The sequence below is a fragment of the Poecilia latipinna genome, unplaced genomic scaffold (genome assembly GCF_001443285.1).
Source record: "Poecilia latipinna isolate Pla-1442-1.1 unplaced genomic scaffold, P_latipinna-1.0 Scaffold1880, whole genome shotgun sequence".
In the NCBI taxonomy this organism is placed as follows: Eukaryota; Metazoa; Chordata; class Actinopteri; order Cyprinodontiformes; family Poeciliidae; genus Poecilia; species Poecilia latipinna.
In genome coordinates, this window is record NW_015114496.1 from 101,009 (window position 1) to 128,775 (window position 27,767).

The 27,767-nt window shown below is 38.5% G+C and overlaps 1 protein-coding gene and 1 long non-coding RNA gene across 2 annotated transcripts; one reads left to right on the forward strand and one right to left on the reverse strand.

Annotated features, from left to right (window-relative positions):
- Nucleotides 1-1,936: 1,936 nt before the first annotated feature.
- On the reverse strand, nt 1,937-14,676 carry LOC106934901 (uncharacterized). The gene is made up of 3 exons (XR_001421797.1): nt 14,584-14,676; nt 14,171-14,229; nt 1,937-2,116 (listed from the first exon to the last, which is right to left on the reverse strand). It is a non-coding gene; the product is annotated as an uncharacterized LOC106934901 (long non-coding RNA).
- LOC106934900 (nuclear factor 7, brain-like) lies at nt 4,122-7,034 on the forward strand. Its single transcript, XM_015015061.1, has 2 exons — nt 4,122-4,612; nt 4,709-7,034. The coding sequence occupies exon 2, from the start codon at nt 4,726-4,728 to the stop codon at nt 5,884-5,886; it is 1,161 nt and encodes a 386-aa protein (XP_014870547.1). The 5' UTR covers nt 4,122-4,612; nt 4,709-4,725; the 3' UTR covers nt 5,887-7,034.
- Nucleotides 14,677-27,767: the final 13,091 nt, after the last annotated feature.

Sequence of the window (27,767 nt, forward strand, 5' to 3'; positions counted from 1 at the left end):
GCAAGGTGAGCATTTTTATTCAGTTTTCTTGAATGAATCTCCATCCTAGTCTCAGCTCTTTCTTGGCCTACCAGGTCTTCTTCAAGGCTCCCCTGTCATCCAGCTCCAGATAAGGTAAACTAAAATACAACTTTAGGTTTGATCTAAACAGAGTAGCCTCTGTGTCTAATACAATGATCATGACAAACCACATGCTGGAACTCTTCTAGATTTTTTCTTGCCTCTCTAGTAGGACTCCAAAGGACAAAGACATCAACTTTACAGCATCTGCGGGTTCAGTGAAATAAGCTCACCATCAAAGAGGAGGAATTGCTGCTAGTGTCACAATCCCCAAGACAACGACCCAGCTACCATGTTCATGATCTGACAAGTAGGGGGTATCTACATTTAGCAGGGGTTTTTAATGTTGCACCTGCTCCTCATATTCTGCCGCCCACATGTTGAATTACCAGCTCACCGAAGAGCCACCTAATAAAGTTCTTTCTAATCTTTCTTGTTAATAATGAAGAAATGTCACTTTTCAACCTGCTTGCTTCCAGTGAAGTTTTGGTGCCAAAAGCTAACAAAAACCAGTGAGCGATCTGGGACACAAAGATGAATATGCACAGTAAATAGAGTTGCTGCACAGATAATAGCCGCGCTCACAAGGATGAGTCAGAACCAGTCCCACCCTCATCTGCTTATAGAGTCATCTAATTTAGACAGGTAGATGGATGGGGAGGCAGGAGGAACTTGTCATGTTCTCTCTGCTTGGTCCTCTTTGTTTTGACTTTTTATTCATAAATGAAGAAATATTGTCAGCCTGTGCTTCGGCGTTGCGGTGAACTGCGAGGCAAGAGGAGCTTCTCTTTGTAAGCAGGAAAGCAGTGAATGTAGCAGAGTACCAGGGTCTGCTGGTTCTACGAACCTGAACGCAGTGAGGCTGCAGGAGCGAGCACAAAGACACAGAGAGAGAGAGAGTCCTATTAGCGCCTCACAACGATGCAGTAGTTCAAAGTATTGTAAGCAGAAATCTCAAACAGCAGCGTTTAATGAGGGCTTTGGAGGGAGCAAGACTAGCCATGGAAATGTGCGAGAATGTGTGCTTTGTTCACTTTCAAAGAATAACTATGCAACACACAACCAGGATGACATACGGGGTTGTGCACATGTTTTTATTCCCCAACCTTATAAATGTGATCATGACCTTGTTGGCTCTTGGTATATTGTAACATGGCTGCCACACTCCTTTATCTTCACATTACACAAAGAGAATAAGTAATTAGAAGGTTCTGTGTTTTTGTTAAAAAAATATATAGCAAATGTCCTATGACAGCATTGGGAAAATAATAATTGAAGATGTGATGGTCTGAAAGGATTAAAGGAAATGTTTTAAACAAAATAACATGAAGGCATCTAAAGAAGTTGAACAATGGCCAAAAGGTAAAACCAAAAAAACTGTGACCTGTCTCCAGCTGCTGTCTATTTTTTGTTTTTTTGCCAAGTCTCTTTCTGGTTGTTGAATCATGAAAACAAATCTTAGTTTGAGACCTACAATCTTAAAATTTTCTGGATTCCTTCTTTTGTGTTTACTCAGGTTTTCTTTAGATGGATGCTGAAATCCGATGATCAGAAACATTTAATTGTGAGTAAAGAAGTTAAAGAAATCTGTATTATATTTATATTTTCTTAAGGTACTAATCCTCTTTGTGAGGTTTGGAAATGGAAAACATATTTTTTTAACTGGGGAAATGGGGAAAGTGGCCACCCAGAATGCAACAGTGTCTCAATCAAACGCTGCAGGTTTTTACATAATGTAATAATTATTTACAAAGAACTATGCTTTTTTCCTTCTTGGAACCACTGTATATTTTTTCCATATTTCCATGATAAAGCCTTTTTATATTTCACTTCTTCATCTATGAATGTTGTTCAGGTTTCTAAAAATAAACTCAAGGCACTCAAATGTGCATTGCTGAGCGTACGTTTTCAAGCTTTGATTGCCAATTGCTCCATGTTTTGCTAACCTAATTTCCCCCCTCCCAGCAGCGATTACCTCTGGCTCTGTGGGCAGACGCAGCACACATGGATAGACCATCATCTCTATCCCCCAGTGTGCCTCCTCCAGACTCATGACCTTGGGGGGATAAATATAGGAGAAGAGTGCTAAACAACAGCCTAGATCCATTTCCTTGTTTGTTTCCTGAGGGCAAGTATGATGAATAGCTCTTCCCCATGGTGCTGTGCTCCTATCGCTCTTGTGTGAGGTTGCATATCCAGGGGTTAGGATGTTCTCGGCTAATGAAATTCGAACTGTGATTTTAAATAATGTTTAATGAGAAGAACGTCTTGACTCCAAAAAAGGCTTCAGGCATATGAAAGGGGTGTCAAATCTAAAAAAAAAAAAGAAAAGAAAGAAAAAGAGTTTTGTCTTTCCTTGCTGCACATCAGATTTAAAGCAAAGGATAAATTTATACCCAAGTAGGCAGGATGTTAAGACTGGTGAGCTAATACTCACATTTTAGAGAGAATTGTAGATGATTTGTAGTTGAGTTTTAAATGCTAATTTTCCAACAATCTAATTACTTTTTATATGTCTCCTTTCATATTTTTCTGAATCATGATCAGCTTTATTTTCAAGGTTTTCACATAAACAAGGAATTTGACTTCAGACCTGTTTTGCTCTCAAGTAAGAAATTTGAAATATTAAGATGTATAAAAAAAAAAAGTGAAAAAGAAGTGATTTTGGAAATTTTGCCTTGTATGTTGTTCCGTACATTTCAACATTTCCTTTGTTGTTGCTTTTCAACAGATTCTTTTTTTTTTTTAAATCAGCCCTATGTGCATATTCTAGGCTGCCTACATTAGCCTTTTAGTTGCATAATATTATGTCTTGTTGCCTATTTTGTCTTGGGAAAATAAAACATAAAAGTTTTCCATCTTGTTCAGCAGCATGAAACATTTTTATGAATTTTATGATTCAACTCGTGATTTAAGAAACTTCAAAAGCCTTTATATCCCGTTATCACAAATACAAGAAGGGAAAAGAAATCAGCCATGACCTTGATGAAGCGGCTGTTGCAGTTCATAAGTGCAGGGAGGATTATGATTTCATGATTCTGGGGTTATTGATTTCTGCTGCTCCTTATCTGTTGTCCTCTCTTAGTGTGTGCTATCGTCTCTGTGAGGACCGGGCCGCTCAGCTGCTGACTCCCTGGTGTTCAGTCATTCGATCAAGGGCTCAGCATTTTATTTGGATTTTCTTTATTAATTTGACCTTTCCAAGTACACTGAGACATTGAATCTCATTTCCTGATTTAAACAAAGACAGTAGTGATGGGAAGTTCAGCTCATTTCAGAGAGACGGCTCTATAGCCTCATATTTTTACCAAACTTTGCAAAAATTCATGTTTTGTATGTTAATAAATTGTTTTCGTATTCAGTATTTTTATGAGAAGCTTTGTAGCTTCCTAATTTCATGTCTTATTATGTTACTAAAGCAGACATTCTCACTTTTGTGTAATATTTTAATCAAAATGTTTTGAATTTTATTGATAAGAAAAACAAGTGGATAAAACGCTGTTGCGCTAACCAGGTAACAGCAATTTGTGACTAGTTTGCAGGTGAATTTTTGAAGGCAAATGTTTTGCAGGTGACATTTTAAATGTGGCATTAGATACATAACTGCACAGGATAAAAAGTCAGTATAAATTCAATGTCTAAAACAATGTCTGATTCTAATTAGACAATTTTTTTCATAAGGAAATTACTGACAGTCTAATGATTTGGAATCGTTTTGCACAAACTGGCTCCACTGTAAAAAAAAAAAAAACCTGTCAAATGGGTCATAATTTACTGGGTTTTCATCGGGACAATGATCCCAAACACAGCAGCAAATTTATAACAGAGTAGCTGAAAAAAAAAAGAAAAAAAAAGAATTAGGTCGTTTCAATGGTCCTGTCAAAGTCCAGGCTTCTACTTGATGGATTACTTCTGGGGAAAAAAAACTCAATAAACTGAAGTGCATTTGAAAACAACAGTGGATGAAGCGATATGTGAAGCTGAAAAACTGCTGTGAGGTTTTCAGTGATACACAGTTAGTTTTCACCACAGTCTGAATCTGTGGAGGGTTCCACAGATTTGGATCTTAAATGATTACAAGGAGTCGAAAACCGAAAACAACTTAATTAAATGAATCTCAGTGCCATGTGGACACCAGTATTTAAAATATGAGGTCTAGCAGGTTTAAGCCCCGCCCCTTTTCTGACACACCTAGAAAAATCCCAAGGCTGTGAACTCTACACGTATAGACTTCATCCGGAATATTTTGGATGCAAGAACTGACGATGTTTATTCTCTGGTGGTCATCTATGTAGGTAAAGACAGAAAGCTTGTTAAATTGTTTATGATAAACGAGACGTTAAATGTCAGGTTTCCACAGATGAATCAGCAGGACAAACAGGTTTAAGACCCACCCTTAAAACAGCCCAGCTGGATTCAAACAGGAAGCACTTTGTGACCAGAGTGACACACCGTCAGATTCCTCTGAGCGACTCCAAACGCAAGAGAGAGAGAAAACAATGGAAAACTCTGACTTTTCTGCTCCGAGCTGCTCAAACTCCACACACTGACGGTGAGTCTGACCAGAAACACAACTCAGTCTCTAGAATGAACAGAGAGGAGGAAACCATGACTAACTGGACTCTCTGTTGGTCTGCTGTGTTTTCAGCTTCGGTCGAAGAGTAAATGGCTTACAGATCAAAGGAGGCTCTGTGCAGTCTGCACTCTGAGAAACTCAAACTCTTCTGTCTGGACCATGAGCAGCCACTGTGTCACATCTGCAGAGACTCGGCGAGGCACGTCAACCACAGGATCAGGCCCATCGAGGAAGCGGCGCAGAGGAAACGGCGGGAACTGCAGGAAAATCTGGAACCCATAAAGAAGAGACTGAGGCTCGGGAAGAAAGCTAAAGACGAGTTTGATCGGACGGCAGAACATATTAAGTTCCAGGCCAGGCACACGGAGAGGCGGATTAAGGAGCAGTTCAAGAAGCTTCGGCGGTTTCTAGCAGAGGAAGAGGAGGACAGGCTGGCAGCACTGAGGGAGGAAGAGGAGCAGAAGAGTGAAATGATGAAGAGGAAGATAGAGAGACTGAGCAGGGAGATGGCAGCACTTTCAGACATAATCAGAGAGACAGAAGAGGAGCTGGGAGCAGAAGACATCCCTTTCCTTTACAGCTATAGGGCAGCAGCGGACAGAGTGGAGCGCTGCCCCCTGCTGGAGGTTCCACAGCTGCCCTCAGGCGCCCTGATAGACCAGGCCAAACACCGGGGCAACCTGGCCTTCAGCATCTGGAGCAGCATGAGGGACGTCGTCTCCTACACGCCTCTCGTCCTGGACCCAAACACTGCTGATGTAGATGTCAAACTGTCTAAGGACTTGACCGGCCTGAGGCTGGAAGAGAAGCAGGACCTCCCTGACAACCCGGAGAGGTTCGACGGCTGGTCGTCCGTCCTCAGTTCCAAGGCCTTCGACTCGGGGAGTCACAGCTGGGACGTCGACGTTGGAGACAGCTCGTTCTGGTCCCTCGGTGTGTTAGCGGAGTCGGTTCAGAGGAAAGGAGAGACCCGGTCCGGACTTTTCGTAATAGGGTTCTTTGAAGGCGAATACAAAGCACGGTCGCCAGCAGCTCCTCCCACTGCGCTCCCAGTACAGAAGACGCTCTGCAGGATAAGAGTGAATCTGGACTGGGACAAAGGCAGGCTGTCGTTCTCTGATCTGGACACTAACACACACGTGCACACTTTTACGCACACTTTCACCGAGAGGATGTTTCCGTTCTTCATCTCGACTGAAATGAGAATCCTACCGAAGAAGATTTCTGTCATAAAGCAGCAACTCTACTGAAGGTCACAAAATATAAAGATAAAGCCTTGGTAACAAAACTGAGAACAGGCGAAACATGTATCAGTGGAGATACGTTTTACATACAGACGAAATTAACGGTACATCTCTGTTGAAGACCATGAAGATGGTCACTGAAATAACTCTACACTGACAAAAGTAGTAATTTACTGAAAATCAATTAATTAAAATCAGACACCATATTACAAAAAAATCACTAATGAAACAGGCTTGAAGAAAAATTATGCTGCTTGTTACTTAACATATTGTTGCACAACCTTTTGAGGCACCTGTCCACAGACATGTTGACCCACTCCCTCTGCTCCAGTTGTCTCAGATGTTCAGTAGGATTTCCATCAGGTCTCATAAAAGGCCAATTCAGAATAATTCAATGTTTTGATGTTCTTGAGTGTTTTTAGCCGTATATTTTGGGTCATTATCCCGTTGGAAGACCCCCTGACCTGAGACTGAGACCAAGCTCTCCACTCAGCAGCACACTTCTCTCCAGAGTGACTCCAGTCTTCAGATTTCATTGGACCCTGGACAGATTCAAGATGCTCTGTGCTAGACGCAGCTAAGCAGCTTCAGATCGTCATTACAGAAACTTTCTGGCTTGTCGATGCGAATCGGGGTGAATTCCAGTAAAAAAAAAATTAAAATTAGCTTTCAACAGTGGCATCCTCCTTGGTCGTCATCCATTAAGTCCACTTTGGATGAAAAAAATGACAAACTGCTTGACCTGACACAGATGAACCTTGACCTTCAAGTTTAGCATTACATTATTTGTTCTGTGCTCTTTGGTTACCGTTTGTATTATCCTTCTCTTCTTTGTCATCAATCTTCCTGCTACGACCAGGCAGGTTGGCGACAGTCCTTTAACGTCTGAATATGTGAAACTGCAGCATTAAGCTGCTTTGAGACGGTTTTATAGACGTTTACCTTTAATATGTCTGTCTATAATTTTCTTTCTAGCCTCCTGGATCTCCCTCCTTAGGTTTCTGAGCTCCATGTTCAGTGTGGTAGCCAACGTGTCACTACTGGTCCTCCTTAAACAAGGCAGACTGACTGACTACAAGCCTGAAGATGCTTTCAATGTGAATTAGACGACTCACATTAGTTTAACAGTCAAATCATTTAAAATCTTTTCTCAAGGTACTATAATTTTGTCTTTGTGCCTTTTATTAGTTTTTTAAATTATTCATCTGTTTTTTTTATTGTTATTAATCTGTTAATTATTATTAATCTGAATTAATTTTTTAACGAATTAATTAATTAACGTCTGATTTTCAGCAGCTAATTTTCTTTAAATCTTCTATAAATCGTTACTTTTGTCATTTGCAAATTATTTCAGTGACAATGGTAGATTTGTTTGGTTATTAACAGGCGTAGCAACAATTTTGTCCAGGTGTGTTTATGCCACGTGTATCCAAAATTTACTCAAAGGCCAAAAAAGTATTAAAAACTAAAGTTGCAAAAAAAATTTGATTGTCCTTTTTGCTGGTGATCAAAAAGATGATATATACTAAATATACAACTTTATACCAAATGGATGTTGTCACAACTCATATCCTAATTTTAAAAGGAAATCTTAAAAACTGATTCCTAAAAACTAGTTTCCCCTCTTGGAATCTGTGAGGAAAATAAAAGAAACACTGCGACGTCCTTCTGAGTGAGCAGCAGCTAAACGTCCTACCTTTGTGATAAATTTAGAAAAACATGAAAACGATTCAGGAGAGAATTATTATCTCCGAGTATCAATCAGAGGGCGACTCGATTTCTTCTTGTTTGTTCAGTCAAATGTTATTTGAACATCCGAGACTTTTCTGCACAGTCTGGAGATCAGAGCGATCAGTTCAATGCTGCCACACCGGAACAATAAAAAAAAAAAAAACAGGTAATGCTTCCTGACAGGCTGCAGTCATTTGTCACATTTCTCCAGTTTCACCTGTGAGTGAAGAGGGGAAGCATCACAGCAGCCACGTCTCCTCTGAAAATGCTAAAATTAACTTTTCTGCAGTATGACAACATGTTCACGTTTGAACTGTAAGGCGTAAAAGATGGAAATGGAAAAACACGCATTTTAATCAGACAACAAGAAGCTTTCTGGACATCACAGGAGATGAAATGTAACTTGTTTCCACAAGACAGAACCAAACTACATACGTTTTGGGTTCAACTCATTTGGATTTCAACAGCATAGATTGAAATAACTTCTGTCCACCCATCCATTTCACACAGTCCTGTTCAATGTCACAGAACTGCAGGCCGGTTAATCATTACATTACCTGGCCAATGCAAAGACATGCAGGACAGACAACCAAACCCTCATGTCTAAGAGAAAATTTAGATTCATTTTGTTGTAAAATTGCTAAGAAAATGTCAGCCAATCCCACAGTTTGACATCATTTTACTGGTGTTTATTGGGTGCCGTCAGGCCTTCTGGCTGACTTTTGGCATCCCACGTGTTCACCACTCTAGTTTCGGATGGTCCAGGGTCAGTTTGCTATTAGTACCTCAAGGGCTTTTAGAGCTAAACATCAATCCTGATAACCAGTTTTTACCCTCGTAGATACAGATTAAACACATGGGTATTCATGGCCCCAGAAAACTACCCTGGTTTTGAAAAACATGCAGTAAGTGTCCTCTTCCTGGTAAATATTTACTGGAGTCAAACAACCACATTTCCTTATGGGGAAATGGTGTAACAAATGACTTTAAATTGTCTCCTGTCAAAGCAGGAATGACATGTCCTTTTGTTGGATTTGATTTGATGGTACAAAATATCCTGTGGCAGAAGGTACAAGTTCTCACCCAGAAAAAAAATCTTGTATGAAATGATCAAAATTGCGAACGGCAAAGGAGCAAAATGGCTTTTTGTGGAATGTGAAACAAGCCAGAGGGTCATCAAGAGCTCCGGTACCATCATGACCGGCTGTTCTTGCATTGCTTTGGTGTGGAGTGCTTCAGATTCCTTAGCTACCCATTTTCTTATGAGGCAATTCATAAATAAAGTAATTAATAAATAAATACACTAATGTGTTCTTTTCTGGATGAAGGGGGGAGTAACTTTTTACACCTTTACTAATCAGTTTCCACACATTTTATACTTAGTCATTAATTTTTTTTGTCAGTGTTGAAATGTGGCTGTTTACTTAGATGACATGCAACATATCATGAATACATCATGTGTTGGGAGTTAAAAGCTGTTAGTTTGCACAACACCTACGTAAAAAGACCCCAAACAAATTATGAAAAGTCCTGAATATGGTCATATTTGATCATATCTCACATCAGGACAGCATTTTAAGACCAGCACTGTTTTGCAAATTATGGTTTAAGCATAAAAACATGCCAAAAAAAAAAAAAAAGTCTAGAAAAGTTTTTTTTTTCTTTTTTCAAACATTTCATTAGTGACAAACAGCATTTCGCCGTCTTCTGAGCGTCTCTCTACCTGAACCATAAAGACGTGATTGTGTGTCCTCTAGGTTTGCTTGAGGCCTCTTAATCTTTCTGCATCAGTTTGGAGATATAAATATCTCTGCAGTGTTTTCATACCTTTCAACAAAATAAACAACTTCTCCCCCAGAGCAAAGTCCCAGCTGAGGAGCAGAACACCATGTGACCCCGAGTCACAAAGGGGTCATCTAGCTCATTACTTTCCAAACCGCTTGTGGCAACAGTAACTGCATTAGCGGGATTCATGAGAACAGGCGTAACATGTGCTGTCCCGGCTTCCCCTCCGGCTGCGGTCTTTATCAGATGCTGTCGCCTCGGCGCTGGGCTGCTGGCCTCCGGCTCTGCACCGAAGACGACAACAACAAACCAATTTGACCACTTCCTGCAATCCAATCACTTCAACAATGTGTCTGTGTCACTGCTGGAGTCAGAGGAGTGCATTCACCAATGTTCCTTGAAATGCAACGGATTGTCAGAGGGGAAATAAACCATAAATGGTAAAGCTGCCTCTTCACGACATGTTCAGATCCGATATTCAGCTCCCTTTCCTTTGAAAACCACATCTGTAATCATTCCAAACACATCTTTAGCATTATATATTTATATATATATACATATATATTTTGCTGCTGTTTTAATAAACCTCTACAGTGGAAACAGAGCATATCGATTGCTATGAAAGCTGCCTGTGTAGTACTCTGTCGTAATGACAGCCTGAAGGCATGTCCCAGCCTGCCCCGGCTCAAACAGTCAGTGCTGTTCTGAGATGAGCGGGGCACTGGGCAGGAAGCGCATAAATAATTCACTGTGATCTCCGTGTGGCCCGCCTGCGATATGGCTTAGATTCCCGAAGGTTTCACAGACACACAGACAGAAAGCAGACAGACAGACAGAGCTCTGTTTGACTTGTATGACGAGGGCTTCTGACAATCACAGCAGCTGCGGACCGAAACCTGGTGTGAGCTGAAAACCAGGTGAAATCATGGCTTTCCATGCAACGCAGAACAGAGACGGAGCACAGACAAAAAAAAAAAGATCAAACAACAGATGAATTTTCCTCAAACTGATGCGGGACTGAGTACAAACTTTTACAGGTGAAATCGCAGAGACTTAACTCTCATGCTGGTTCTCAGAAGTCAAGCTCGGCTCTTCGAATGACATCACATCATGATGCCTGTAGTTCGGGTTCTTGGTCACATCCCAGATCACTCAGCCGGCTCTGGGAAGAGTCCTGCTGGTTCCCAACTTCTTCCCGTACCTGTCAAGTCTCCCGATTTGGCAGAGAAACGAACAGATTTTACCCGTTTTCCACCGTGCTCTTGTATTAGCATTTTCCCGTTTCCTGCTTATAAATGTTTCAATGACATACAAGCTGGTGAGGCTTGTAAGATTAGCTATACTAATCTTATGACATTTTTCATTGACGTTTCATTCTTTTTCTATAAAAAAAGTTTTGTTTATCTTCCATATCACAGATGTCTTATAGCTGGTGAAGAAAGATTCACGAGAAAGTTCAGAAATTCTCAAAGTGCTAATTAAACTTGTCACCTGAGGGGGAAAAAAAAGATTTGACAAGTACAGAGTAAAACATGATGTGCAGTAGAGGTGGAATCGTTTTAAATAGCAGAAGTTAAATTTTTAATCTATCAAAAAGAAAAACGGTCTGTTGAGTAATTGCATAAATTTCTTCCATTTGAATTCTCTCTCTCCCTCCATCTCTCTCTCTCCCTCCATCTCTCTCTTCTTTCTTGCTTTCCACAAGTTCATGCAAAGAATCAGTTGTTCACGATTTTTTCATAATTTCTTCCAGTTCATGTAGGATGATGGATATTTTCTGCATTGATAAGCTCAGCTAGCTCCAAACTCCCTGTAAAGGAATGCCAGACCCTCCCACTGTCACCTGTTTTCTGCATATTCTTATATGTATTTGTCTTTATGTTTCTTTTAAATACTCTTATGTTCTCCACAGATATTTTCAGAAGCCAAGTCAAATCATTTAAAAGGGTAAAAGTCAACAAAACGTTGCAAATCCCCTCCAAAAAGCCGCCCATTTTACTGGGAATCGATCTGATCAGCAGTTTCAACAGAAAACGTCGTGAGCTTCCAAAGTGGCCAGATCTCAGCACAATTTGCTTCACAGAAAATCCTCATTAGTCTCTTTCTTTGTAGGCAGGAGGGCATGCCAAGACCACGACCATCACCAGCTGAAGTCCTGTTGACTCACAACATGCACAACGGAACAAAACACCAGCTCTCCATTTTCTAAACTGATGAACTGCAGGAAATGATGAAAATTGTGACGGCTGGTTCTGCTACCATCAGATGTTTAGAAATCTTAACGCTTGATACATCAAAAAAATAAAAAAAATAAAAATACAAATCTTACTGACTTCAGTCAGGAGCAGATCAGGAAACATCTAATTAATTGGGTTTCAAAGCTAATTCAAATGAAATTATTTCAAATAAATTGTTATGCATAATTGGACTTTAGTATTTGTTCCTAATGTCAGCTTTTGGCAACAACTGATTGGACAAATGCACCAACTTTAAGTATAAGGCGCTTTATTTAAACAGATGTTCATTTGAGATACGGCAACTGCTGACATGGCAAAAGTAGTTTTTATATTATCTTTCTAAAGAGTCGACTGTTTTTGGTCTTTTTGCTCACTGGTCTGTCTTAGGGCCAGGAATGTTATCAGCTATTATTGTTCATCGGTTATCAGTTTCCAGAAAGAAAATGATGTGGTGCATCCCTAATTATTTTTTTTAGGTACAAAACAATGGAAAATATTGGGGGAAAATTCGGGAGTAGACAAGGTGAGGATTTCAAATTTCAGGACACTGAATTACTGTGCATGGTGCTGGTCGTGTTAACCAACCAGGACACCCACAAATGTCCCACAATCCAAAGACGCTGGAAAATGGTCTGCAGATTACAACAGGCACCAACTAACTAAAACTGAACATAGATGGAGCATCGGGGATTCAGCTGTGAAAATGGTAATTTCATAATTTAGAGCAATGACACAGCTAGAGTTGGCCTAATAAATATGTGAGCACATAACTGTAGTTTAGAGAAAAAAAAATAACCCCCACATCTGTTATGAATAAATAAGTCTAATCTGAGCTGCTCAACACATTGTTACACAACAGCTCTGAGAGTCCTCCTTCACAGCAGAGAGAGCAGCTTGACATGTTCACTGGAGGAGAGCGAGCTCAGGCAGCGTTTTCATCTGATCGGCTTTGTTGTGGCAAAAATCTGCTGTAATTGACGGCGGAGACATGTTCTCTCTAGCGGATTGGGTTAAAATGAGATGACTGATAGAGACGGGGGTTGCTGGGGGAAAAAAAAAAAAGAGTGCTCATCGGTCTCTCCTGCGACTGGGTGATGAAGCTGTCATTTTCGTTCATTTTGCCACTTGCTCTTTTTTTTTTTTTTTTTTACCCCTTTCGCAATTCAATCCACACCGGCCTCCAAGCTCAGTGCCAACGCTGGAGTTCGGCACTAGCTGATGCGTTTCGAAGCAACACTTTGGTTAATTAAAATTACCGTCTGCACGAGGACAGGAACATTCTGACAGTTCTGGACGCAGGGCATCTGCAGGTTACATCAAGTCAAATTTAAGACTTTTAAAGACCTTTTTAATGCCAACCTAAATGAAATTTAAGACAAAAAAAAAAAATAAGGGATGTTTGTGGGATTCTGCCAGCTTTGTAGTTACAGACTAAATGTAAGACCTGTGACTACCATATTTAAGGCTAATTTTCTTCTTTTTTAAAAAATTAATTTTAAGACATTTTAAGGACAGAAGTTTAAATACTCACGTTCTTGAAAGCTGTAATTTCAGCACGTACTGAGAATACATGTTTTGAGTGATTTCTTGCCGATTTTATCTGCAGGCTCAAGCTAATTAAAATAAACTCAAATAAAACCTCACTAATATCACAGCAAACTGCACCTCCACCACATGTTTGTTGCAGCCATCCACGAGCGTACGGTATAATTTTTACAGAATGTTTGATCATTGTTATCAGAAAATAATACCGTTCATACAAACTGGTTTCCTGCAATGGACCTCAATTTAAAGCTACAAGCCTGGAGAAATCGTTTCAGATTAACGCTAATCTGCTTTATTCATTTTACGATCAGGGATGCTTCGCTTAGTAAAACCGTTTGGCATTAGTCATATTAAAATACGTCACTATACCACATTACACCTGCCAGTCAACAGGACCATTATAACTCAACATGACTCAGATTAATTTTGTTTAAATTCGCTCTAGTGTGGCTCATTGTATATGGCTGGATTTAGAAAACTCTCTAATGGGTTCAACAACGACAGACTCCTCTCTCAGTTCCTGCTGCAGACGTTACATTTTTATCCCCGATGGCAGCTGTCTGACTTTTGAGGCTACGCTTTCTTCAAAAAACCGGGATAAAAAGTGCTGTGCATATATCAACTCAGCAGGAGCAGCGCATGGCGGCTGCGGGTTTTCCTGCCTAAGACCTCCAAAGCCAACAGTCACACAGTGTTGGCACAAATCCTTTTTTGCATGTTTTGCCTTCTGGTTGTCACATTTAGATAAGATTTGCTATGTAAGCGAATAGGTTCTGTCTTATTTACCTCATGACTACTTCCTGTCGTTTTGTGGTTATGATTTTAAATACTCAAAAGATCAAATGTGAGTGTCCTTAAGGCGTCAATCTCAACACCACTTTCATTCTTAAGCGACATGATCCTATTACTTCAGTATGGCAACATTTTACCTAACACATACAGAGAACACAGAACTTTACTCTGCTTGTCACTACATGACCACAATTCCTTACCGTCACCAAGTGTCTGGAATGCTGATGAGTGGATGAGCCAGGTTTCCTTTCATGTTTACCTTAAAAAATAGTAATAATAATAAAAGAAATAGGAAATAATTATTTTTAGTCTCCCAAAATATGTTTTAATAATTCTAAACTTAAAAAATATGACAGAAACCTATTATGTATTGTCTTTATGAAATAAGACCAAAACATAAGAGCACATAATGTCTATTCCTAAGGAGAGTATCCACAGAAATAGACAGAATCTTGTCAGTATCTTAAAATTACAAAGGTGAAATGCTTGATGTTAAAATTAAACAAAAAACTGTTGCATGCTTTTAGTTTTAGCAGGTCAGATTATTGCGCACAGTTCTGAATTGAAATACTGTTGAGAATCTGACAATATTTAATAGTTTATCTGTACTAACCTCTGACGCCGTTTTTCTTTTTTCTGTCACAAATTTCCCCATCTCTTCCATTTGGAGGTTTCAAACCATCCGCGCAGGTTATCTTCTCCTCCGTCAGCGCTGTGGGGTGATATACTTCTTCTTCTACCTGCTTGCGCCACCATGTTGATTAATTTAAACACTGCTGCCACCTAGTGACTGGAGGTTTCCGTAAGGCAAAAACATAGCTCTCCTGATTCTCGGTTAAAACAAACTGAATTAGATAGATTTCTGAAAACATAAATCAGGGGAAATAAAAGAAATAAAACTGTAAGATAAACTTTATTGTACAAACTAAACTTTGTCTTTCCAGAGTTAATTTGTAACACAGAGCATCCAGGATGGCTACTGCAGGTGAGATGGTTCCACTGTGAAAGCTTGTTGCACAATACAAGATCATCATGTTATCAGTATCTTCAGAAGAGTAAATAAACATTTTAATCAACATTTTAAAACTTGTTGTTTTATATTTTTGTCTTATTTTAAGTGTCAAATTTCAGACCACAATAAATTCTTCTCTATAAAAGCTTTTTATTTTGGTGGCTTTTTACCTCCTATACCAGACTAGAGGCACTAGTCTGGTAGTGCCTCCAGAGAAAGTCAATGGTATTGACTTTCTCTGGAGTTCTCAGAGAAACTTGTTTTCATCATTCTAGTTGTTATGGAGCCCACACTGCTCTACTCTCCTCGCTTTATTTCGTTTACATCCTGCATTTTTCAGAGTTTCTGTGCTGAGGAAGGCTCCTGAAAACATAATGTGCTGATATTGGGAGATTTAACTTGATAAAAATGTAATACTTTTGGTTCTGATTTGGCTCTGATGATGTTTTTTATTTTATTTTCAAATTAAAAAGGAATCTAGATGAAGAATGATGTGTAATCTCAGCATTGTTTTCTTGTGCCTTTGTTTTCATGTGAGTGATTAAAAATCTTATGAGCTTTAAAAAAACATAGCTCAGCAATAAAAGCCAATTGTTGGATGACGTGTCACTTAAGAGGAAGAGAAACGTCTTAGAAGGATGTAATCTTGTAAAATCCAAGTTTCTCTTAAGGATAACCCATCATCTGGGTAGTGTGTAGTTACAGAAGGTTCCAGAGGATGGAAACAAAAGCAGCTCCATCGTACTGTGATCACAGATGAACGATTACAGGGACATAAATGTTTTTGCTTCGCTACTTTTGTTTCCTCATTGTTCGTTGGGAATTTTTTGTGTGAATTTATTTCATTATGAAATTTTTGGCCTAAAACTGTCTTGGTGCTGCCCTCTTTGGGTTGAAGGGTGGCTACTGCAGTTGAATCTTCCATATTGGTAACAACGGTACAACTTGGTTGATTTTTACGTCACAGTCCCACTTTCAAGTGTGAAACCATTTGATTCAGGACAGTTGCTGCAGAGCGATTGGTGCTTTCACATGTTGAGATAAAAATCTGTGACAAAATAAAAAATAAAATAAAATAAAAAATCACAAAATTTGCTTTCCTGGAAAAAAAAAGTTGCTATATGGGTCTGAAAAGTCACTAAATGTAACGTAAAGTCATTAAGTTGGAAGCAATGTTTTCTTTTGTCCTGACCACAGTGTCGTCAGTGTCTCTTGGTTTGGCCCACTTTGGTGGACATTTTAAAGGTTCGTCTGGGTGCGGGGTTATGCTTTCCCAGAGTGTTGGGTAATACTAAGTTTATTATATTAGGATTTTATGTGAAGTACCGACAAATTCTGAGATGAATTCAGATCTAGGCTTTGACTTTGGCTTAATCTAAGCTATCCCATTGTCTGCTTTCCATGCAGAATAGTTGGGAGGTAAATCTCCGCCTCAGTCTTTTACAGCCTTTAAAAAGTTTTCATTCCAGGTTTGCTCTCTCCATCTGTATTCTTATGCTAACCAGATTCTCCTATTATGATCCTGCCACAGAATGATGCTGCCACAGCCATGTTTATCGTCTCCCCTACATGACTTATATTAAAGCTTTCTCTTTATCATACATGGAGAGTTAGTCTTTAGTGTACACGGCTAACTTTATACCTGACCTTTCTGGTTTGTTCCTCCATGCTAATGATGCTACTAATTACCAAATGTTCTCTAAAACCTCTGAGGCCTTCACCAGTTTACTCTATAACTTCTAGTTGCCTAAAAGCAGCACCGAATAATCCAGAAGAAAAAATAATAATACAGCAAGAGCGCCGCCTGCTGGTTGGAGATTCATCTACAGTTTGTTACTTATGAACTTCCCTTTTTCTGTCTGTCTCCCTGGACAGCTGCAGTTAGATAAATCTGCTGTACGCCTGAAAGAGACGTTTGGACGTTAACGCCTGCTGACCGATGTTAGCGCCTGCTGACAAAGTGCTAAATCATGTCTTGTTCTGGGAGGCTGGACTCTGACCTTGGGAGGTGTCTCACATCGGCTGATTGATGGCAGATAGACAACGAGGTACGTTGAAGACAGAGTGGTCGATTGGGTTTGGACTCACTCAGCTCTTTCTGATCCCTGGCCTGGACCCGGTTCAACTAATCCGACACAGTATACATTTTATTACTGTTTTGCTATGCTGAGTCATGCTGTTCGGTTGTATCCTCAGTGCATGATTTGGCATTTAAGCTTTTATTCTTGTTTACGTGTCAGTTACTGCAGCTAGGCCTATAAGCATATCAAAAGTATTTCTGTCTTACAACGGGATTTAAACTGTGTGAAAAAAAGAAAAGTTTTGGCCCACATCCTGCCAGGGATGAAATATTGACATCAAATTGAAGAAACATTGTTTCAACGTTTGCTGCAGTTTCAAACTTGACAGTTCAAGAAATGAACATTTTGATTAATATAAAAAATATATATATTTCCACATAGTGACTACAACTGTCATTATTTAAAACAAACAAACAAACAAAAAAAACAATAACAAAAAACTTTCCAACAGCTTGCGGCATAAATTTATTTTCTTAAGGGTAGTGCTGACCTCTCCTGGACAAAGAGAAAACTGCATGAATTTGATTTAGAAATTTAAAAATTAATGGGCAGTCAAAGACACACTATGTTAGTCCTTAATTGGTCTAACATAGTAATACATAATACTATTTAAATATGTATTTAAATAGTATTTTTGAAGTTACAACATTAAGGGAGGCGTTGAAATGTATTATTATTATTATTATTATTATTATTATTATTATTATTATTATTATTTATGCACTATTCTTGCAATTGTGGTACATTTCCTCAAGAGGGCACATTTCTTCTTAAAACCCAGCACTTCTCCACAGCTGTATTAACGTGATACAGGAAAAGACGCTTTAGTTGATGACTCTGTGTAGGGAAAACTACATTTAGCTACATTTTTTAAAAAAGTTTTCATACATGTTTGACAGTGATGAACTATTTATGCAGTTTAACAGTTTTGTTCACAATTTAATGTAATTGAGAAAACAAATGTTGAAAGAACTGTGCTGCTGTGGACACGTCAACACAAGATGCAGCTTTTTCTATGATCTTTTAATTTGCTCTTTGTTCTACTTAATGAAGTAATATTAACAGTTGCTGCAGGAGCTCGTTTTGAATCACTTAGCAACAGTAAGAGGTATCCGGATTAAGTCGATGACGTATTTTACAGGCTATAGCATCTTCTTTTGTTTTAGTTGCCCAGCAACAGATGTAAGTATGATTGTCAAAAATTGACATTTAACCATAGTTTAATATATTTATATAGTTTTACAGAGTTTGTGCTCTTTAACCTGCTGCAGACAAATTTCATTTGTTTCTGTACTGTGAGTTTGATAATAAATCCAAGCAATCAGAATGTGAAACCAATACTACGGATGAACGCATATGGAATAACAAAAAATGTAAATATTCACATATTTACATTTTTAATTTCTAGGATGTTTTCTAGAAATTATCTTTGTTGCAGAATAATGTCTGTGCAGTATGGAGAGATGAATGTGAGTAGAAGTAACACAGACATAGAAAAGAACCCAGATCGTTCTCTGAATCCTTCTGTTTGGAAATGAAAAAAAAAAATTGATCAATGGCTCACTTTTTATTATAAAGTGTCCTCTTTTAGAGGCTTCAAATGATACAAAGACATTTACCAGACATGAATTTCTTACAGTCAGCATCAGACAAAAGACTGAAATGTGATTTTCCCAGTCAGAATGAAGCAGCTTTATTCATTGTGGTCTAAAAGCTCCAGAACAAAAACTTTTGTCCTGAAGAAGCAGCATGAAAAGAAAAGTCACGTCAGTCTGGGTCATGCATTTACCTGCAGTATTTATTTACATGATGTCCTTCTTTTAGCCATTGAATTGCTATTGTACGCCTCTTACCTCCTGTCTGTGCAGGGGTCCCCAAGGTTTCTGCAGCTAAAAAAAGAGCAGAAAACTCAAACAGGAAGCCTGACAAAGGTTGCATTTAATCAAGCACATGGTTGCAACAAAAGAGCTGCCAGTCATCTCTTTATGATTCTCAATTTACAGACTGTTTACTGTGAAGATAACAATTGTTTGATTAACACATTCGCCGGGAAAGAAATAGCAGCTTACTTCAGTAATCATTTACCTCCAGTCTTATTTTCAAAGCAGAATGACAAGAACGGGCAAAGCTAAAGTTCCCTCTAACCAGTCTGGAAGCTCAGATGTGGTCACTGCAGGGACTTGATCAACCTTTGACCTTTAGATGATTATGTTAAGATGTTTAAACAAATAAAGGTCAATGTAATTGTAACTTCTCAGAGCGGTAAAGATCTCTGAACGGTTCTGTAGCTCACAGAGACGCGAATCTTTAAGTGCTTAACGATTTGATTCGAATTGATTCGATTTGTTGAGGGGGGCTTTCGGTTCACGATTAGATTCAGCAACGATTTTGAATTCAGAAAAAAAAAAAATTTTCAAACGGTCCAGAAATTCTGTTTAAATTATGTGACTGACCAGAGAAAACGACATTGTGATGAAATAGAACATTTATTTACATTTATTTATACTGAAATGAAAATAGATTTGTGCATAAACTTAAACTTAAATTGTAACTTAAATTAGCAGTATTCAATTAGCTTAACTGCATGGCTCCTTAAACGAAAAAAAAACCCCATTATTATTATTTGAAATATAACATTACAAGAGAAATGAAGCATATTCTGGGTCTTTTCTATTTCACCATATTTAGAGCTGATGCTTATCTGCTTATTTATGAAACATAAGTCATCAAAAGAATGCCATCATAAAAAAATTGAACCGATTTACACTTGAAGTAATAATCAGTAAACCCTTTGGTTATTACAGATTAGTAGTTTTTTTTATAGTTTTTTTTTAATATAAAATCGTTTTACTGCTGCTTTACTGTGAAGCAAGCAGCAAAAAGCGACAGCATTTTTTTTTCCTGAATCTTCAAGATTTGTCTTTTTTGTGTGACAAATCAGTTCCAGAAGTCCTGCAGTGACAGAATATAACTCAATTTGCACAGGAGACATTGATGCAAGTCTAGTTCAGAGAAACACTTGCAGACAGACAATTCTCCTTTTGTCATTGAAGACAGACGGAAGAACGAGAGACCTGACCGATAAAGCAAAATGTAAATTATTCTCCACCACATTTCATCCTAAATGACAGAACCGCGCTAATGTGATTAGGTTTGATTCTGGGATCAAGCACCTAAACGCCTATAAGCATGACGGGGATCGCCGCGGCTTTAAAGCATATAATTCCCCAGACGCTGACATCCAGCATGGCTCAGTTCCTTCCCATCGCCATCACCGAAGGCTGTTAGAAACAATCTGTGGGTAACTTTCTTCAGACCAATTTTCCTGTGCCCCCGTCATTATGCTTTCTTTAGGTTTTTAGAGATTTGACATAATCCGTGGTGCTTTACGACATCAGCAATACGGCGGGGATTTTTTTTATTTTTATTTTTTTTATCGCCGTCAATGAGACATGCTTTAACTGTAACTTTTATCGCCTTCTACGCTTCCGAGACGACTCAGCAGCGACGAATTACGGGACTGAAAAGCAAAGTGCCGCCTTCAAATGCTTTTCATCGATCTACCCAGTTCATCTCGGCTTGTTTCTATGCTGCTCGTGTGTCTGCAGACGGCAGACGCAGGACATAATGACGGCTTCATTAGTCAAGATGAGTCTTTTCTTAATTCTTCTGTGGCTATACATAACCCCCATTTAAATTATTCATGTGTGCCGTGAGTGACTGTACAAGCTCGGAGGAAAGAAATTAGCAAATGGCAACAGTGATATGCTAATGAGTCGGAGGGGGGGGGGGAAGCAATAAAGGCAACACAATAAATGCTAAGCGAGTCTGATGGACTGGTTTTCCTTTTCCCCTTGAAAATGACAGAGTGTTATTGAAAGAAACAAACCCCAGGGGGATTTGTGGAGTCAATAAGGGAGGCAAGAAGGACCAAACATCACAAACGTCAATGCTGCATAGTGCGTCGTCCATCAGTAGGCTTTGTTTGGCTTTGAATAACTATTAATAAATGCTAGAGGCTTTTATGAACACAAATCGTAACTTAGAACAAAATTACCAACCTGATTATCAGGAAATAATTTTCAGTCTTATGGATACAGTATTAAATACCAATAAATAAGTTCAGCACTGATGTTCTTGAAGAGTGAAGCTCTACAGACATATGGAATAAACAACTTCTCTCCAAAATATAGGAGTTTATTAACAAAAATGATTAAATCATCCAGCTAAAATACTTTAATCGACAAAGTATTATCTTTGCCTGATTTTACAGTTTATTTGAGTTAAGTGAAAAAGTCCAAAGAGAAAATATGTAAAACACTACACACTATACTTTCACCCCATAATATCTGGTTGTATTAATCTACCATGTAATATCTTCTATTAAGTTATCTATATTATTATTGTTGTTAAGTCAGTTAGGCCTTTTTAGCAGTGCATTCGGAACGTGCCTGTTACTTATTCTGTGTTTTGTTTATCAGTGTTGTTACCACTTAAACATTGACTCATGCAGCAATAACTTACAAAGTAGTGGTACACATCAGGTGCCCTGCGGAACACCACAGTTAACCAGGATTTGAGGAAAATGTATTTTTCACTGTTGTTTCACTTCTCATTAATGCAACATGACAATCATTATGCAGTTCCTTTAATCAAACAAATATGTCCAGGCCTCAGTGATAGAATACTACTGTCAGTCATATAAAATGGAGATCCATCATCTGGAAGAATATCCCTAATTATTTTCTGCTCTGATTGGTTCTACATTCAGATTGTGATTTTGCAAATTGTCTCCCTCTGATAAGGTCCAACTTTCAGGCGTTGAGTCGGTATCGTTGGATAGGTTTTGAAAAATCATTCTGAGTTTAACTGTGTGTTAAAGAGTTGGATCAAACTGGGTTTACAATCAGTTGTTTGGACACCTGTCTTCCACCATCCGAGCAGCTTGACTCCACTTTGACATGGAATCCATTAAGCTCTGGGCGCTTTGCCTGGAGGGAACACACAGCTTTGGACAGAAAGTCCCTCGTGTAGTTAGTGTTTTCATGGGAGGCAGGTGGAGACCCAGCCATGCCAAATGTCAAATATCTCCCATAGATTTTCAGTCAGGATAAGGAAATCTAACACAATAATACTTTGAGTTTCCCTGAAATGTGTTGCAACCTCCAAAAGACCCACTGCTGTCAAAAAAAAAAACAAAAAAAAAAACATTTGCCCTTTCACAGATTTCCAGTCTGTTTCAGCTTAAATGTTTCAGATTATTGAAGAGGAAAAAAAAGCATGAAGAGATTCCATCCTTAGAAACTTTGTAGTAATTTGCATGAAACCACAATATATTTGGCAAGTCTCCCTCCTGGAGAAATGCTGGTTTTTTCTGTTTTTTTGTTTTGCTTTTTTTTCTCCCCCTATCCTCTTACTTATATACATATAAGTATTTGGTGTCAGTCCAAAATGAATCTCACACATACTGACAACTCAAGTCTGCTGAAGTAAACTTTACCATTATGTTTGCATGAATATTTTACAAAATTGAAAAAGAGATATAATTTAGGATATAAAATCAGAAACTTGTCACTCAGACAACCATTAAATATATGAAATCTTGTGAGTTTGTCACTCAGCCGTCACTAAATTATTGATATGCTGCCCTCATGTCCTTGTTTATGTACCGCGCTGTACTCCGCCCGTTTTTTCCCGCCTATACAGCCGTTCTCAGCATTTCGTGTCTCCCTCCTGGTGGCCTCTGTTAGATCACGCTCTGCAACTATTATGTTAAGTGTTGAAACGTTGCTGGTCTGTCAGCGTCCACAGTGCAGTATGTGTTTACTCCAGGGTTGCTGCGGTTATATTTCAGGTCAGGTGGTGAACTTTCACTCCATCTGTCACATAGGTCGGTGTAAATATTGTGTGAGTGACACCCTGACATCATGCTCCGGCTGTCACTGGTCACATAAATGATGGTGTTTATTTGGTTTGTGAGAGGAAAACCCAGAACTTTAGCACTGTGACTCTATAAACTACTGATCTGCCTTGAACTTTTTAATGCAGCGTCAAATTACTTCTACAAATTTGAATGTATTTCATAAAGATTTTTATGTAACAAACTAACACAAGCTATTGTATCACTGTTTAAGGAAAATAACACAACAGATGGTTTTCGCTAGGGGACATGTGTCAAACTTAAGGCACGTGGGCCAAATCTGGCCCGCCATAGTTTTTTATGGGGCCAGGAACGCAGAATTGCAAATTCTGCATTAAAAATAGTTATATATAAAGCAGGAACTGCTTCAATGAAATCATTTTCTTTCTACATAAGTAATTTTAAGTTACATAAATTACGCAAATTCATTAAGTTAACTTAAGCTACGCTCACTAAAATTGTACAAGTTAATGTGACTCAATCAGGTAATTTAAGCTAAAGACTTTGAGGCAACAAGTAATTTTTTTTAGGTTAAACTCCACTTGTTTCCGTTTTACAGTGTATGGCATAACTTGAAAACTGGTGCTTACAGACATTCTCCAGCTAGTTTGAAAGAAAAATGGGGAAACAAATGTGAGTTTCTAAACTTGTAAAGCTGATGGGGTCACATTAAATCTCAATAAAATGCACTGAATTTATGAGTATAACATAAAATATAAACACTTCTGCAAGCGGCTGTGTGAGAACTGGCACACAGATGGACTTTTCCTGCCTGTAGTCGATAATGACTGTGTAATGTATGCATGTTGTGTGATGACTTCTCATCCATGCTTGTCACTTTGCAACACAAAGTTTCACACTGATCTTTTTATGTGAACTGCAGAAAATACAAAACCTATAACAATAAATATGTTGGACTAATGGGTGAGTCAGACGTACTGGAGAGGTTCTCCCACACACTGACAAATTAGTGAACCTATGCAGCATCGTCAGGAGCCTAAAAGGTAGTCAGCTAATAATATTATATAATATGAGGCATGATCTGCTCATATGGAAAGCAGAGATCACTTTATTTTTTAGAGTGTTTCTGAAGCAGGTATTGCGAGTATCGGGATCACTTTGGTGTTTCGTAACCAATCAGAACAAAGGATGTGCGAAAAATTAAACTGCATTCATGACGGTCATGAGTGTCATTCATTTGGATAATTTAAACCATTGATTACACAACAAATCATTTCTGTGGATTTCAAAAGCATCAGTTGGGTGCAAAAAAAATGTTAAATGTTTCTGATGATTTTTTTTTTTGTATGGAGTGGTTGAGGTTACACAGAAGCTGGAATTAGCTAGTTTTTTAAGTTCGTTAGCTACATCTGTAATAGTAGCTTATTTTACTCAGACATGTTAACACCTAACCTGACAAGCAAACAGAAATAACTTATTTTTTATGAAATAGAAAAAATACACTTACCAGAAAGAACTAATATTGCTAAAAGTATGAAAGAGGAAATATTATGTAAAATTGACTTTTTTGAGCTTTACGTCATGTTATGTTGTTCCCTCATCAAAAACATACCCGGAGTGTTGTCTTGAATCTTTCATGTATTTTTGAGACACCCTTTAATCTCCCATGGCAACCAAAATGTTGTTACCGCAACTTCCTCACAAAGCTCCTTCAGACTAGCCAGCAGCAATTAGCAAACACCTAGTGGAACTGCATATCTGCTGAGCTCAATATACAAGCTACTTGTCAGTGACACAGTGGTAACAAGGGTTCATACAGGAGCCATGTTGGGATGACTTCCTGAAAGTGGAGATTCAGAAAGAGAATGAGTTTTTAAAGCGACAGAGGCCCAATTTCAAGGCATTAAATTACAAAGACAAATTTCTCTTAAGTCATATTTGATATATGTAGCATTTTTTATAACAACTGAAGATAACACAGTATAAAACATAAAGACCATAAAAATAATTCAGACAGACATATCCCCATATATATTGATATAGACACCATGAACAATGACCACAGTGCTGACATTTCTTAAATACCCCACAATCCTTTGCTTGACTTATTTTTCTTTCCATCACTGGGGGCTCCTTCATGCTGTTTCATTGAGGCTCATTCCATTGAATGTCTGACTATTGCTTGGCAACAGAATACATGTTTCACACTGAAATGGACTGGATGTGCTGATGTAAAAAGTGTTGTATAAATGTCTTTGTAGGGAAAATTATATGTGTTGTGTAAGTTGATGAGTGTATGAGTAAACATAACTTTTATTTTGCACATTTTTCTTCCTCTGTTTTCTTCCTTTGTGTAAACCTATTTATCCTTGCAGAGTTATTGGATAAGCGGATGCTTTTTTTTCCAAGTAAAGAAAAAAACAGACTTGAATAATGTTTGGGTGAGGGTTTTTGTCTTATCACAATCGCCTTATTATCAGTAATCAATAGCCAAATACTTTGAATCTGCAGTTATTGTTTTAAGGAGTGAATTAAATCACTGGTACAAATGTAAATTAAAAAACACAAGCGGCTGAATCGCAGCAGAATGTATTGATGTAACACATTCTAACTTTACAGAATCGATGATGTTTGACAATCAGGAATCTAGAAACTTTCAACTAAAACTGCAAAAGTCGATCAATAAAAACCTGATGAATTTCACTGCAGTAATATTGGAATTAAAAAGGAGTTTCAACTGCAGGAATAGAGAGATAACAACCTTTTTTTGTTTGTTTTTTAATTGTAACTCTTCCTGCTTTTTCTTCAGTTTTGGTCAAAATCAGTCCAGAGGAGACATTCAAGGATTATCCACACAGTCTAGGGGGGGAAAGTCAAATGCAGTTGATAGATGAACATCAGAGTGATTTAGAGATCATCACGACGCCTGTCCTGATTGATATGCCATGGCACAGCTCAGGTTCTTCCTAAATTTATCTCTAAGTGGGGTTCGTCGTCCCTCTGCTGCTCTTTGACTGATCAGGCATTTTGTTTTACATCCTGCCAAGACTATTGCGTCCATCTGCTCACCTCAGAACAGACCGGGACAAACTGGGCTCCTTAAAAGCTCGTTAGATGATTACTGAGCTTCAAAGACATGAAACAGATGTGTACTATGATTTTATGAAGAAATCTTTTCTTAAATTCTCTTTTAACATAAACGTGGTATGCTCTGCCTTGTTTATTTTATGCTTTTTAAATTAATTATGATTTAGTTTATGGAATGAATTCCAATTTGGGTAACAAGTCTGATGAGCATAAAACATCACTGACACTACACTTTTAGGTTTAGCCTAATTCAATTTACTTAGCTTTAGTGCTAATTCAAAGGTTCTCATCACTATGGCGACAATCACACACTCGATTAATTCTGTCTCTGCCTCAAGTCTTGAGTCAAAGTCAAGCCAAGTCAAATTTATTCAAATAGTTCTTTGTGAAGAGTAACAGTATAAAATTGGGCCTCTGTCTCTTTAAAAACTCCTACTCTTTCTGAAACTCCGCCTTCAGGAAGTCATCACAACATGGCTCCTCTATTAACCCTTTAACAATGTTTTGCCAGTGTTTCACCAAGAAGTAGCTTGTATGATGAGCTCAGCAGAGGCACAGTTCAAACAGGTGTTTGCTAATTGCTGCTGGCTAGTCTGAAGAAGCTGAGTGAAACTGGAAACTGCAGCTCTGAAGAGGAGCTTTGTCCTCGAAGGCACGGCTAGGTCCACCCAGGTGTTTTGCTCAGTTGAATGGTTGCCATGGGAGATTAAAGGATTTCTCAAACATGCATGAAAGCATCAAAACAAGTCTCTGTGTATGTTTTTGATGAGGTAATAACATTACAGTATGATGTAAAGCTAAAAAAAAGTCGATTTCACATAATACTGCCCCTTTAAGACATCACCCAGGAAGCTGGAGGTTGGGGCACATATCTGTATGCAAATGAGCAATGATTGAAAGCATGAAAATGAGCATGATGGTAAATTAGCAACAGGACAAAATAAGAAATGTTTTGGAATGGCTCTCACAAAGCCTTGATCTCAGTTTGTTAAGAAGCAATAAGATTTTCTGTAATGTTTGAGTTCTAGAGTGTGTAAATGATCCTATGTCTGTGACATGTTTGTTACCTTGTGGGTGTGTCATTGTAGCTGCCATCTTGGAACCCTGCTAAGGAGGAGGCCCGCCTCAGACCCAGCTCTTTTATGGAGGGACCAGTGATGGCTGGAGTTTGATTGGCTGGGGGTAAATTGAGAAGGCGAGGATAACCAGTTTATAGGAGGACTCCCGGATGTAGCAAAGGACAGACTGACTGGTGGGAAAGCTGCCATCTTGAACTGTGTGTGAACTATGCTGTGATGCTGGAGGCCTAATAAACCAGCTTTGTTTATTGTACAGTCAAGTTTGCTGATTTTTTTCCTTCCACACCTCACCTCTCAGTGTAACACAGTTTCATAGAAAGACGTGTCCAGAACTGAAGAAGTGTGTACCACGAAGAGCATAAACCTGGCTCGGTCAGACCAGATTTGTCAGGAGGGATTTTGACTCGGCTATATTAAGAGTAATACTCAGTGTATTCCTGCTTTGCTCCATGGCAACCACAACTACACCTGATCCCCTGGAAGCTCAGATTTTCTTAAGAGTTGCTGAATGTGCTGAAGTAAGTGATCGATGAAACCACTAAGAGGTTTTTTTCAGTTTAAGATTTTGGATTTGTAGACAGATGACTTGTTTGCAACAGAAAACAGCGCTAAGAATATGGAGTTAGATTTGTTTCACAATTATTCAATCAAAAACAA

Bases quoted from the DNA above. Each gene is read 5' to 3' on its own strand.
- LOC106934900 (XM_015015061.1), top strand. From the start codon at position 4,726: ATGGCTTACAGATCAAAGGAGGCTCTGTGCAGTCTGCACTCTGAGAAA.